The 14,624-nt window shown below is 37.2% G+C and overlaps 2 protein-coding genes across 4 annotated transcripts in view; both read right to left on the bottom strand.

The window, feature by feature from the left end:
• Window positions 1-14,624, bottom strand: part of LOC145287716 (uncharacterized) — a 640,174-nt gene that overhangs the window by 322,846 nt on the left and 302,704 nt on the right. The window lies entirely within an intron of this gene.
• Window positions 1-14,624, bottom strand: part of LOC145287713 (uncharacterized) — a 186,738-nt gene that overhangs the window by 33,424 nt on the left and 138,690 nt on the right. For 2 of the 3 annotated variants that reach the window (XM_080135465.1, XM_080135467.1), the window contains exons 13-15: window positions 10,607-10,771; window positions 5,533-5,703; window positions 1,552-1,810 (exon numbers count right to left, since the gene is read on the bottom strand). In XM_080135465.1, coding sequence (XP_079991591.1) covers window positions 1,552-1,810; window positions 5,533-5,703; window positions 10,607-10,771 — 595 coding nt within the window. The remainder of the gene's footprint in view (window positions 1-1,551; window positions 1,811-5,532; window positions 5,704-10,606; window positions 10,772-14,624) is intronic. The other variant, XM_080135466.1, reaches the window with a different exon arrangement.

Raw genomic sequence — 14,624 nt, 5'->3', positions numbered from 1 at the left:
GCTAATTCCTACCCTCTGATGATCCACGGATTAAGGACTATCCATTTATCTAGTGTTTCCTTTTCAGATTAAATATGTTTTTAACTCATTTCAAAGTGTTTTAACATGTTTTATTAACTGTTTGCTCGTATATATATATATATATATATATATATATATAATTTCTTTTATTAAAAAACTGTTTTCGACATACTATTTATAATTAAGAAAATAAAAATGTTTTGTTTTTTTTAATTTTGTCTTATTCTTTAATTTACTTTTCTTTTTGCAAAGTCGATTAATCGGGCCGCCTCTCCTGCAAGTCAAAACAACTGATAGTTGGGGGGGGTCAACATTTGGGTGCTTAGTTTACGTTAAATTTAGTTCATTGTACCTCTCCTCTAAAAAACAGGCAGCCAAAAATGCCCTGATAAAATATACCGATTTAGTAAGATTTAATTTGATCGTAAATTAAATTGGCTACAGAAAGTTATATTTCTACCACCTTTGCTAGCTTTTGCACACACGTTAATTTTGTATTTTTTATAATAGTTTTTTGCTATAGGGGAAATTTTGACATTAGCTCCACCTCCGCATTTACGCATTCCCTTAATTGCGTTTTTTATATTGCGGCCACAGTTGCCACAGTTGCCACAGCTTCCACAGCCGCCACGACCGCCATGGCCGCTATGGCCGCCACTCTGCGCAATAGGCCAAGAACGGCAGTGACCACCAGTAACAACCGCAGTTTAATATTTTACGAGGGGAGGATCATGCTTCCACCGTGCAAAGCCAGTTAACGGGTCCTGCTAGTATATAATAGTATATAATAAGTATAAAAGTGAGAATGTGTGTGAGGACAATTCTCAACCTATATATTCAACGGTTTTTTATATACAGACTTGAAATTTGGTATGTAGAGTATTCAGACATGTAGAAATCTTTTCAATCGGTTTTCATCCGGAAGATGTGTTGCTAAAGGGTAAAATTGAGAAAATGGTACTTGAAGGTGATCGGATTTTTTGATTTTTTTGTCAACTGTCTCATGACTAGACATGCACGGTCGTGAAACATGATAGCTTCCTTATGTTAAGAATAAGTAGGTTTGAAAGACCGTAACAAGCTGGTCTAATTGTTATTGTGCTTGACTCGCTGTCTTTAGGTTTTGGTTTCGATCTCAGCTCGAGTATTTTTTTACGCACAAGAAGTGAACTGTTTAGAAAAACATAATACACGCATGCAAATGTCTCAGTTTATTTCCGTTTTCTTAAATCATTTTTTAAATAAATTTAACGTTACGTTTAAAAAAAAAACTACAGTAATTCTGTTTATAATAAATAAGAAATTTGCATTAATTAATTTATAACAATTATACGTATTTTACGACCGGGTAACTCCGGTTACTTTCTAGTGAGTAAAAAAAAAGATAAAATTTAGAACAGAATCGGTAATTGTATCGAAATCGGGAAAAATATTGGTATCGTCCCATCACTAATATATTTTAGTAAAAAACCGATATTTTTACATGTGTTACAAAAGAAAGGACATTTTACAAAATAAATTTTTCCGTACTTAACATTTCCAACTTGGACTTGCGCAATGCCATTTCCGGTTGCTCGTTTCTTCCGGTTAGACGTCGGACAGTTCACATTTACTGTGACTAAGCAATCTCCAATGCAAAGATCCCACTCCTTGGACATTTTTTCTATCCTTTTCTCCATTGCTGACTTGATTTCTACTTCATGAAGCGCTTTGTTCATTTCACAATTCACGAATGAATATTGAATCTCAATTACAATGTCGACAGTATTTAGACTGGTGGTGTTTGGCACTGAAATAAAAGCATTATAATTCATGGATATTTGGAAGATATTCACTCAGTTATAGAGTCCAAATATCACGTCACACATGATTAAAATTAAATCGAAACATATGACAAATTTGATGAATTTTTTTTATTTAAAAAATATTAACTAATAAAAAAATTAATTAATTAATTAATAAATAATACTCATCTCAATAATGAATTCCAATGAAATAATATATAATTAACAAATGGGGTTTGTTTTCAACTTTTAAAAGCAAAAGCAAAATTTTATGAATTGACTACAAATTTATTACACATTTAGGGTTAAGTTAGTTAGGATTTCTACACTAGTATAGCTGTTCAATAATTAACATTACAAAGCTTTCGCCCATATTTATTAAATAAATTAAACAATACAAATCCAAGGTACAACAATAGTACAGGGTAAAATAATAAAATTGTCGCTCTAAGAAAACAGCACTACACCTCTATATTAAAATTTTTATTGGAAAAATCAATTCAGCTTATTTATTATGTAATATGACTGACATATATTCAATGTAGCCGCTTTCAGCCCCAGTCATAAACTCGATACGCATCCAGAACTGGGAGCATGCCTTTTTCCCACAAGCGCCGGAATACTCGGCGGTGGCGATCAGTCTGGCTTTGGTGATATGGGAGGTCATGGTGGTGATTTTTTCAACGTACGACCAAACGAAGTAGTCCGGCGTGTTCAGGTCTGATGAGGAGGGGGGTAGTTGGAGAAGGCATGTTATGGCACTCATTCTCAAGCCAAGTCTGAGTTTCTTTCGACTTGTGGGCCGGCGCTGAATCCTGCTGCCACAACCGGGTTTGCCAGTGGCCACATTGCACCAGGGTATCACCATATTCTTCGGCATATCCAGGTACACTTTGTTGTTGACTTTACAACTGACTTCGAAGATGTGAGGTGACATGATATGGCCCTTAGTTCAAACCACAAAAAACATAACTGGCCGAAAACTTTGTTTTCATAACCATGGGAACGCCCTCAAGCTATAAACCGCCCCGATTTGCATTTTAAGGGTGCTGGTAATGATCTTGCTGTCATAATTGGATCATTAGAGAGCATGAGTTATACAGCGGCGCATCTCCATCTCAATCAATAATCTGTTGCAAACCTTTGGAAATGCTCTACACGAGTCACGATTGTTTTTTTTTTTTTTTTGTGACATTCCTCACTTAGTTCCTTCTTCAGAACCTCACAATTTATATAGCGGGAAGTTGAGATTTTACTGTTCATAATAGACCAAATATCTTTATCTTGCCAGTTGATTTGAAACATTTTACTGCTCTTCACACAAATATTCCGTTCACTTTTAAGGCCTTTGCAATGTTTCTACAATAGCAATTCATTTCGCTAAATCATGTGGTGTATTGGCAGACGTAATCTTCAAGTTAAATTTTATCTGTATACACATGAAAAATATAAAACTTCACAAAAATTCACTAAATATAGAAAATAATAGAAAGATGTAACAGTAAATATTGAACATTTTGTATATACGACATAATCACACGGGGTATCGTTAGATTAGTTAAGAAAAGTTGAAACTGGTCAGTAGCAAATGGGTAAACATTTATAAACACCAGACGCTGTATGTAGGTGCGCGTCAACATCTCCCAGCAAGAACTACAAAATCCTAACGTCGTCATCTTCCCTGACCGGGAAATACGTGCGACTGGGGACCGTTTATTAATTTAATATTTCGTTGATATTTCCTCCTTCAGAGGAAGCCGGTTCAACTTGTTTCGGGTGAGTACTGCTGCCATAGTTAAATATGTGTACTTAGGACTTTTTAAAGAACCATTTAAAACCCTAGTTTTATTATTTGGCTTCACATGAGATCCTTACATTTTAAGAACAACCTCAAACCTTGCTTATCAAGGTAAAATAAAAATCAAAATAAAATATCCGCACAAATCGGAGGAATATAAAATGGTGAGGAGGCTTCTAATCTTTGACTGGAGTACTCCTAAAAGAAAGGGAACGCTGCTCAAAAAAATAAATAAATAAATAAAAATCCCCAGTGAATGGCGATCAGCACAGCAGCCAAACATCCAAGCAAAAATAGGCCCTCTCCCAAAGGCAATAAAAACAATATGCCCGGATAAGCGAAACTAAAGGATCTGCTTTCCCAAATGATGCATACCCTGCACCAAACCCCATCAATGCGTGAGTTAGACTTACATTTTCACAGATCTTTCAGGAATGGGACCCAGCCAGCCTCTTCAGCATAGCTCTCAGCAGTGACAAAGGACAATTTTTTTAAGTTACGGTTCCTATTCGGGGTAAAAGTATAATTTGATGCTTTTTGGTTTTTGGTGGGCATGTTTTTTTTTTATTATTTTTATTCAATCGGGGGCATAATTTTCAGAGATACTATGTAAGGAGATGAGCAGCAAGATGTCTGTTAACATTACACTTGAACTTCTGCATATCAGTACATTTGGCAAAGCAGAATCCTGGAAGGGAGTTCCAATGTCTTGCAGTTCTGGGGAAGAAACTATTGGAGTCGAAGGCTTTCTTACATTTAGGGATCTCTACTGTGTATGGTAGGGATTTAACTGCTTGCCGGGATTATCAGGGGTATTCATGTCGAGGGAGTACAGGGGCCTGTAGTTCGTCGGAGCATTCACCATTAAAATACTTATGGCAGGTAAGATTTTGGGGTTATTTACGAATTCAAAAGTTACACAAAGTAATACACAACCTGAAAATCGAAACTACCCAGAATTTATTGAAGAAAACACAATTGTTTGCGGAATTAAAACAAGGCGTAGATGACAGAGTCTATATCTGAAAATGCGGGAAGCCTTGAATGATGGCTGAAAAACATTGAATATATTAAGAGAGCATTATTTATAGAAAAGAAAACCCAAAATTATCTATTTTTATATATAATTGTGTTTTAATTTCATTATACTTATAGATTCGTTATTTTCTCTGATCATTTTTGGTTTGCTCGTAACTTCTTTATGCTACCTTGAATTGACTAAATTCATGGATGTTTCTTCCTGGGTTATCCCAATTAAAAACGGCTTAAAATCACCCGACAACCTTTTAAAACAATGGAGATAAAAACGGTCAGAAATAACTTTGCCAAATATTTTTAATGAATTTGCCATTGTTTTATCCCTTATAATCTGTAATCGTCTAGTTTTTCATATGTTTTAAAGACATCAGTTCTTTGTATAAATTTCGGGTTTTCCTCTCCATAAGTGATGCTCTTTTTATATTTTCAATGCTTTGCAGCCACCATTCAAGGCTTCTCGCATTTTCAGAAATAGACTTCTGTCATCAAAACAGTGTGTTAATTCCGCAAAACAATTGTGTTCTTTTCAATAAATTCTGGATCGTTTCGATTTTCAGGTTGTGCATTACTTTGTGTCACTTTAGAATTCGCAAATTGCTCCAAAATTTCACTTACCATGATTCGAATTTCATTTCCGTTCAAGCGAAGTAAAATCTACCATTGGGAGCATAACATTTGAATTGACTGCCATTTGAATTTGGAACAAGATTTGTATTTCTTCTTAAATCAAAAATGGTTCTCAATTCAACAGATCCTTACTGCGAAGAAAACAAAAGAAGAAAATATCCGAGCACGTCTTTTTCCACCTGCTACAAACGTTGGTGACCTGCTGATGCTGATGGTGGTGGTTCACTTAAACAATATTTAGAGCAGCGAAATCTATCCACTAACCTATTTTCTTTGAACACTGCGATGCACTGGTTGCACCTGTTTGCAAAGTAGTTGTACCAATCGGACACTGGATGCAATGGATGCTGCTGGCGTCGCTTTTGTAATAACCTAGACTGCATTTCTTACACGATAGATAATCTCCTGTTGGCTCTTCACCAGCTGGACAATTTGCTGAAAACAGGAAAGCACAGTAAAATATATGAGTGGAAATATTTCTTACGTACATGAACCTCCAACCCACCCACTTATTTCATTTTATTAAATCTGAACAAAATATACTATAAAATCTGAACTAAATATACTGTAATAGCTCCAAATTTAATAGTATATGAATTAAACGAGTCCGAAAAATATATCAGAACATTTTTTTTATTTTTGTAAAGCGTTTTTGTTAAAATATGAAGAAATTACCATTTCTTACATAAATAATAATATAAAATATAAAATAAATATGAAAATAAATATATATAAATATAAATAATAATATAAAACTAATATTACAATATATCATGATATGAAATATGTTATATAAATTTAGATACATATATAATATAAAACAATGCAAAACTTCTACTATTAAATACATTGCATAGCAGTTAGAAAAAAATCATTTTAAACGTTTCTGGGGATATTTAAAAATAGATCAGAAAAGTGTTCTTTTTCGAGGGCTCAAGAAGGTTCCAAAATCGAGGTGTTCTATGTTTGGAAAGTGTAGAAGGTTCCACTCCACATGACTGTAAATATACGCTTATAGCGTCATAACTTCAGTTATTAAATCAGCTCTAAGAAGGAAAGCAAAGTTGGGCGATCGTTCAACTATTTATGACTCCGACCAATTTCCTGGGATAAAATCCGGTTGTAAGGAATTTCCTGAAGCAAGCGTATTACAAACTCCTTCACAAAATAAACGGACACTTGGTAAGTATTGATTTTTGGATCTTATATTCTGACCAAAATAAAAATACATTATATTTTCTCAAACTCTATTATTATTCCGCAACCAAAACTAGTAACGAAGAACTTACCTCCCTTACACTTTTTTAAAAACATTTGTTTATGTTTGTTTATCTGTTCAATAAATTCCCGTTTTCTCTCTTAAACACCTTCTTTTAGTGTTTTTTTTTATCAATATATGTTATGTGTTTACTCCTAGACGTTTATCTTACACGTGCCCCCCTCCGATCATTTAATTTTACGAAATCTGGACAAAATATACTAAAATAGATCTGGATGTTAATATTATATAAAGTGAACGAGTTCGGAAAACATCAGAATTATTGTTTCTTTTTGTATTTAGTAAAACATCCGTTAATTCATAAAATAAAAAGTGAAAATACATTTTTTTGTACATTTTTTAGATTGATTATTCGTATATTATGAATTCTTTATTTTTATTGTCAATTCACCCCAAACAAGGCACTGAGCCACTTAGTCGTGAAGGGCTAATATTTGGGACCACATTTGCACGGACACCATTTAGGGAGTTGAGCAGCGAAATGTCTTTTTGCATTAAACTTGAACTTCTGTCAGTAAAGTCAGGAAATTACAAAGTGCAACAGTCCAAGCTATTCCAGTAAAAGGTGTTACAACATCTAAAGATTTTTACAGTGTAGGGGTGGGATTTTGCTGCTAGACAGGTTTGTCGATGACATTGGTGTTGCGGGGGTACTAGTGCTTTGACTTCGTCAGAGCACTTGTCATTGAAATATATTTAAAACGGACATAAGTATGCCACGTTTCGGCGAAGTTGATCTTGTTGAAACAGTTTAGTAGAGAATAATTATTATCAATATGTAAAAGGCTTTTGAGTTCAGTAATTTAATAGAAATTTCATTTTTCATTGAATAAAAATAATACTGAAAATGTATTATTCAGGACACGTGTAGATTTGAATCCGGTACTAAAATAAAAACCCCACCCCCTATTTTTATGTACAGGATGGAACGATAAAGTTGTCGCTCTAAAGAAAAGAACACTAAAGTTTTATTTTAAAACTTTTATTGTAAAAATTAATTCAGGTATCTTGATAATGTATCAGAGCTGACATCTATTCAATGTAGCCGCCTTCAGCCTTAATCATCGCCTCGATACATGTCCGGAATTGTGAGCATGCTTCTTCCACAAGTGCTGACGGGAGTTCGGCGAATGCTCGGAGGACGGCGGCGATTAGGCTGGCGTTGGCATTGTGGGAGGTTATGTTGGTGATGTTTTAGACATGTCACCAATGTGAATCCAGCGGTTTCAGGTCGGATGAGGAGGGGGCAGTAAAAGAGGGTACAAAGTCGTAGCGCTCCTTCTGTAGCCAAGCCTGAGTCTCTTTGGACGTGTGGGACAGCGCCGAGTTCTGCTGCCACACCCAGTGTTTGCTAGTTGCCACCTGATTGCACCATGGGAACACCACACTCTTCAGTACATCCAGGTACACATTGATGTTGACTTTAAAGTCGACTTCAAAGATGTGAGGTGACATGTGATGCCCCTCGTTTTAAACCACACCAAAGACCATAACCGTGGCCGGAAACTTTGTTTTCATCACCCTGAGTACGTTCCTGTTAATAGCGTCAATCCAGCGATTCATTTTGAGGTTGTTTTGAATCCAGTACTATAAAAACGCTTCATATTTTTTGTAGCTTTAAGCTGCCTCTTGGTGCACTGCTGTGGGTCCCTGACTAAAGCAAACAATCATTCGATTCGATTGAAAAAATGAGCGATTTCACCGATTTCAATGACAATAAAAGTACCGTAAGTGTGGAACATTCGTTGACCATCATTCAATGTCGGGCAACGTATGGTCTCCCTGCTAGTATTATATTAAATAATACCAATTGCAAAGTGTTTTAGGGACCGCTAATCATGATCAGAGCTTAATCAAACTTTTAATACTAGAAAAACTACGTAAATCACTACCGAGTGAAAGTAAAGACCAGGACAAACCCAATAATTCTCCCCGGCAAGCGACTGTAGTGTGGCACAAAGGCTAGCCACTTTTTAAGGGAGCTGGGGGTTTCTACATTAATAACCCCTATATCTAGCTTCTAACCTTGTTCCTGACTTTGTGATGAAGTTAAAAACGTTTCATGCAGGTGTTTTGAGGGTTTGGGAACGTTAGAGCATGTCGGTTGGGTTTGAATGACAGGTGTTATGAAACTTTTAGCGGTGTCAAAATCATTCAAGAAAGGTCAGACGTACACGCGGATATCTGAAGTTGAAAAACAAAGCATTGTATGAAACGCATATTGTGGGGTATATGGTTAGAAAAGAAAAAAAGAAGAAGAAAAACGTACCGGGCGTATCTGCATCGCTCTTTGGGAAAGAAGAAGGAAAGGATGGCCAGCGCATTTGTATACGCGAAGGGCATCTTGGGAAGGCAGAGCATGATGGGAGAAGCTATTTTCCCCCCTGTCTCTTCCTTTTTTTTTTCTAGCTAGGAGGATATAAAAGCTGGAAAAAATTCCCTGGGGCAGGAGAGAGAAAAGAGTCGTGAACATCTTCTCTTGAAAAGAATTCCGTATTGCTGACGTTCGGATTGTGCGGTGTGACATTGGAAAAGAAGAGGGCAGAAACGTGCTCTTATCGAGAGAGTGACTCACTCCTTCCCGAACCCCAGAACCGAATCCTGTTTATAATGCAAGACATATTACTCTCTCGCGTTCTCTCTCTCTCTCTCTCTCTCTCTCTTTGTCTATTTCTCTCTTTCACTCACCTTCTCTCTCTTTTAATGAAGATAGAGAGAATTAAATATAATTTCATTGTTTTAAGACAGTTGAGGCTTTGCGCGCTATATGCGATGGGTCGACTAAATGTGCTCCTGATTATTAAACCTTAAATGAATGATATATATTTTTATAAAAATGCATTTGTCGCGTTTTTTTTATACAAGTATTCCATTTCAGCATACCATTAATGCCGACGACAGAAAGCTGTCTGTAACGACACAATGACTACACAAGAAGCGACGATGGGAAGATGACTGCAATGACCACACATAATGCGACCCATGCTAGACAGGTATAGCTGACGACGTATCGACCTGTTTTCGTTTATGTTTCAATATAAAAGAAAAATCAACCACGAGACAAATAAAATCCACGAACACAAAATCTAAAAACATTTTATTAATCAAAGTCCACGGAAATATAACAACGAAGAACTCAACTCAGAAACAGCCACTTCAACCCAATATCTACAGAGAAAAAACAAGACACCAGAACTCTTAAGAAAAACTAAAGCATGTGACTATTTTCTCTGCTCTTTTTGTTACTCTGCAAATTTTTTGGTTTTAATAATTTGTAAAAATTATTTTGTGGATAGAGCTTTTTGTTTAAACGTCGGCTATTTAAAAAATATACATTTGGATAAAATGGCTAACATAAACCAAGCCCAATTTAACAGAGTCCTCACAGGTGGATCGAAGATCCCAATCTTTACTGGAAAACCATCCGACTTGGGGCCATGGCTAGCGGCTCTGAAAAAGAAAGAGCAGATCTACCAGCTTACAGGCCCAGAGCTACTAAACCTAGCGTATGATTTTACGGACGGACTAGTATCGGAAATTATCGGAGAATTTCTCGATGATCATCCGAACTGCACCAGTAAGTATCTGCTCGATCAAGTTGCAGCCCAGTACGGCGAGTTTACAAATACTGCCGACGCTGCTCGGGCTTTAATAAGAATAAAGCAAGATCGAGGTGAGGCACACGCAGATTTAGAAAGTAGGATGAACAGACTTGCTAAGTTAGCTTATAGGGACGCAGAGATGAGGGAAGGTCCAGCTGTGCAAGTGCACTTACCTGAATTCTTCATAGATGCGTTAAATAACCCCTTTATCAAGGAGGTTGTGGTCAGATCGAATCCGACAACATTATCGGATGCCTTGTCTGCTGCTAGACAAAGCGAAATGCTTTATGAGCGACTCAAAAGTGGCCACAAGAAGGAGCAGGTTTTCATAAATAATAGCTTTAACAGATAGCAGGGACCAAGGGGCCCCAGCTAGATTTAGGGTACCCAAAACTGAACCTTACAGCAGTTGTAACGCTGTAAGATATAAGTTGTGTGGGTGTGTTTCAGTACTTACGTATAAGGCAGTCGGTTTTCCGGGTAGAAGCATTTTTAAATGTTGTCATGTTAGCTCTACAAGCGATGCATTGATGATAGCCTCTTTCGCTTTTATAGGTGCCCTTAGGACATGGCATGCATGTATCAGAAGATCTATTGTGCACATAACCAGCTAGACATTCCACTGGAACAAAATAAAATTATAACTGAAAGTAATAAACAGAATGAAATATTGTAACGCGGGCGCGCGTATAGCAGCAGCAGTCAACGTATACAAATGACCAGGTTGTGTGCGAAGTGACGTCACAGCAAAGAAGAAGGAAAGAGAAAAATTATAAAAAAGGAAAATGTGGTTTTGAAGGCGAAGAACACGTGTTACACACGTGACCCGAGAGCGACAGGGAAAGACGTGTCCTGAACATGGACGGATAAAAAGAGTATAACGTATTCGACACGACAGAGTCTTGCCAAGCACATGGAATGCGAGAAAACTTTTGAAGAGGCAAAGCGTTATTCTGGAAGTACCTGTAAATATATTAGGGGAGGAAGGGGGCGAATTACAGCAACCAATCTGAAATATGTGCATAGACTTTACCAAACGTGCAAAAGTACTTGTAATAATCTAATTTATTATATTTGTATTATCATTTATTTAAATAAAACTCACTATGCCTGTCTGTCGGCCTCCAGATTAACAAACTCTATCTCTTTCGAAACTAAAAGTCGCAGAGCAGTGATAGAGGCCTAAAATGATTGGATTTTTATGGAGCGTTCTTTTATGGGTCTTTAGCCAGTTAAAATAGTAAAAAAGCTGTCCAAATTGAAAAAAATCGGTATACATTTTGTACATTCATCTAGTTTATTTTTAATCAGTTCATATTCTTTCACATTGGTATAGTGGTAACGTCGCCAGCTGTGAATGCTACAGTTTTGCTTTCGGTTTCGATTCTAGCTGATGGCACCCAAATATTTTTTTTTTTTACTTTTGAAATCACGACTCTATAATAATATATATGAAATCTGGAGAAATTAAAATATCATATCTAAGCGTATTTTGCGACCATGAAAAGCCCTTCGTTAGTGTTCAAAAAAAGGGCAAAAGGAGCACTTTGGTAGGGACTAAAATAATAGTTATTTCAGTAAAGAGGGTTTCCCCTCAATTAACCAAGGACAAATTACCTAAGTGTAGCATCAGAACCGATACTACACTTTGAGATATTAAATCTTTTATTCGGACTAAAATTACAATGTAAGTTCCAACTGCACAAAAACTTAGGCACAAGGCCAACTCCAAATGAGTGGGACAATTGGGGGTTGTTGGTCATTCTTATCACTCCAGAATTAAGCAAAAGTTTATCTTAGCTAGTATCTTCTTTCACCATAATACCGCATTCACTCTTTCGTACTGGGGGACGTCCTACGTAGAGCCCAATTGTTTAAAACATTTTTTCATTTACGTGTAAAAACAAAAAAGATAACAATAATGGTATAATAGTTCATTTGTGTCGAGGGCGGGGAAGAGAAAATACAAAAGTAGTTAGTAGGACCCTCCCAACCCTGTCTAGTTGTAGTTGGTAGACCGCCCCTTCTGCTCTGGTTTGTAAAGGAACCTGTGCTCCTGCAGGGCAGTCTCTAAGTGGGGGTTGCCCTTTAGATGGGAGGAAATAGAGAAAAGAAAAATTCTTGGGTGAGGGGGAGGGTGTTGTGATTAATTTCTTTCTCTCCAAGATAGGTGAAATTAAGAATGAGAGGTGAAAAGAAAAATTACAGATAGGAGGGGATGGGGATCTTGCAGGCTTCCTAGTTGGAGAATGATGGAGCATTCACTCGGCTTGCTAGGAGGCTAAATGTTGATTATATTTGACGGAACTGCGCATTCCACACCTAGGCGGGGAACACATATTCAAATTTGACTCCTTTTCGTACACACGGACTTGCTACATGTATCCATCTTCTGTCAAATGCCGCGCGATGCAGCCTTCTTCTATCACATCTGATCTCCATCCGTAGTTGGTGTTTAAAGAAAACGATCAGATCCTGATCAGAAAAAGATCCCCGCCCGACCACCTTGCAGACACGACGTCCAAATCACCATTCTCGCCATGGCCAGGATGGTAATGTAGATCATTTGTCTTTCTCTGTCCCACGGCGGCCTCACGTTGTCAAAGACATTGGATGCTCGAGATCGATGCGAGCCGTCACCTCGTTGACATACGACCAGTACTGGCGGAGTTCGCGGCAATCGAAAAAAGCGTGATTAGTCGTTTGTACGGCCGTTGTTCTGCAAGCAAGCGACTCCAAAAAACAGAACTGCATTGCATGTTCTTGGGCAGAAGTGCATTTCGGGCTAATCGCCAGGTCAGATAGCACTCCGAATTGTTCAGATGACTCGAACCTCGCGCTCAACTCCACGCGGAGCGGATCTGCTGCCAACCCAAATGCGCACATAGCGGGTCGTCAGCGCCCCCCCCTTCACTAGATCCTTGTGCAGTTCCCTACGGGTAGCAGTCACAAGGTCGCTGGACCTTGGTAGTCGTTTTAACGTGGCTCGACACTCCTTTAAGAAGGCAGATTCTCCCTGCGCCCTGCGACAGCTCTCGACAGAGGGGTCGAGAAAGAGGTCGGGAAAGGCGGCAGTAACCGCGGGGTGCCACAGTTGATCTTCTTGCTCAGAAAGGCTAGTCTCTCGGAGTCTAGATGACACTTCACGTCCAATATCCCTAAGCCTCCCTCACACGGACGTTGAATACAGACCTCTCTACTCAACCAGTGTCTTCCATTGTTCTTAAGAAGCGAGGTAAAAAGTTCGACAAGAGGTTTTAGGTGTTATGACAGCAGAAGTACAGCACACGCCTCGACTCTGCCTTTTAAGCAAAGTTTCCTAGGAAGCCATGACTTGATCGCAGCCCCCACCTTTGACCGTACCTCCGACCAAATCTTTTGGAGTTACTACACTTAGATCTTGGCCTGAAGAAAGAAAAGAGGCGAGACATTTTTTCATTAAAAAAAACAAACTTTCTTATGGGTCCTGGAATTGAATTCTCTAGCAAAAGATCTAATTTGCATAATCTTTTATGCATTCATTTTAATTAATTCCCTATCAGTTTTTTTTCGGTTTTCTTATGGGATGATAATCTTTAGTTAACTATTACGTGTAATTATATTCATGCAGATATTCTACATGATTTATAATTGCGTAATATTTGCATAAAAAGCTTATCGTACACATAAACCTCTTTCCGTATATATTTATCTATGCATATATATTTTTCTTTAAAAAAATTTGCCTTCCAAATTCCTCTCTCAGTTCTTAGTCTACAGACATGAAACTTCATATATAATATATTCGAACATATCTGAAACTTTATACTTGGAATTTAGCCCGGGAAAATTCGAAGAAAAGTGTAAAAATTAAAAAAAAATGAAATTTGCCAGGTAAACGAACGACGGCATTACGAATGGTCATGTATAACATAGAAGCTATTGGTTATGTTTTAAATTTTAGCCTTAAGGCGAACATGTTTTTACAGTTCAGTCATTAACAGCAGAAGAAAAATAAATCATAAGCTAAACGTTTTGGTTTCAATTCTCGGTGGTGGGGTACGTGTCATTTTTTTAAATCTTTTAGATAATTACTATATATTGGGTTCGGTCCAATATAATATTATAATAAATACGAAATCTACTTTAATTTAAATATATTTAAGCGTATTTTATGACCGAACAATGCTGGGCGCCATACTAGTATATATATATATATATATATATATATATATATATATATATATATATTGTATTTTGTGTACAGAAAGTTGTTAGTTGAGACAGGTCATTGGTACCGTCGGTTTCAAGCCCGATAATAAGGCCCGTTTAAGGTATCCTTATCGAGCTCTCTTCAGCCAATATTCGTCTATCTTATAACCGGAAGTGTGAAGTATATATACCTCGCGAATCCACGTTCAAATCTCGTTTTGTTTAATCCCCCCTTTTTTTTTATCTATCTATATCTATATCTATATATATATATATATATATAT

The sequence above is a fragment of the Euprymna scolopes genome, chromosome 11, assembly GCF_053919585.1.
Source record: "Euprymna scolopes isolate OS-2025 chromosome 11, ASM5391958v1, whole genome shotgun sequence".
Classification (NCBI taxonomy): Eukaryota; Metazoa; Mollusca; class Cephalopoda; order Sepiida; family Sepiolidae; genus Euprymna; species Euprymna scolopes.
Note: the sequence above shows the minus strand (reverse complement) of the source record. Positions and strands in the feature narration are given on the sequence as shown.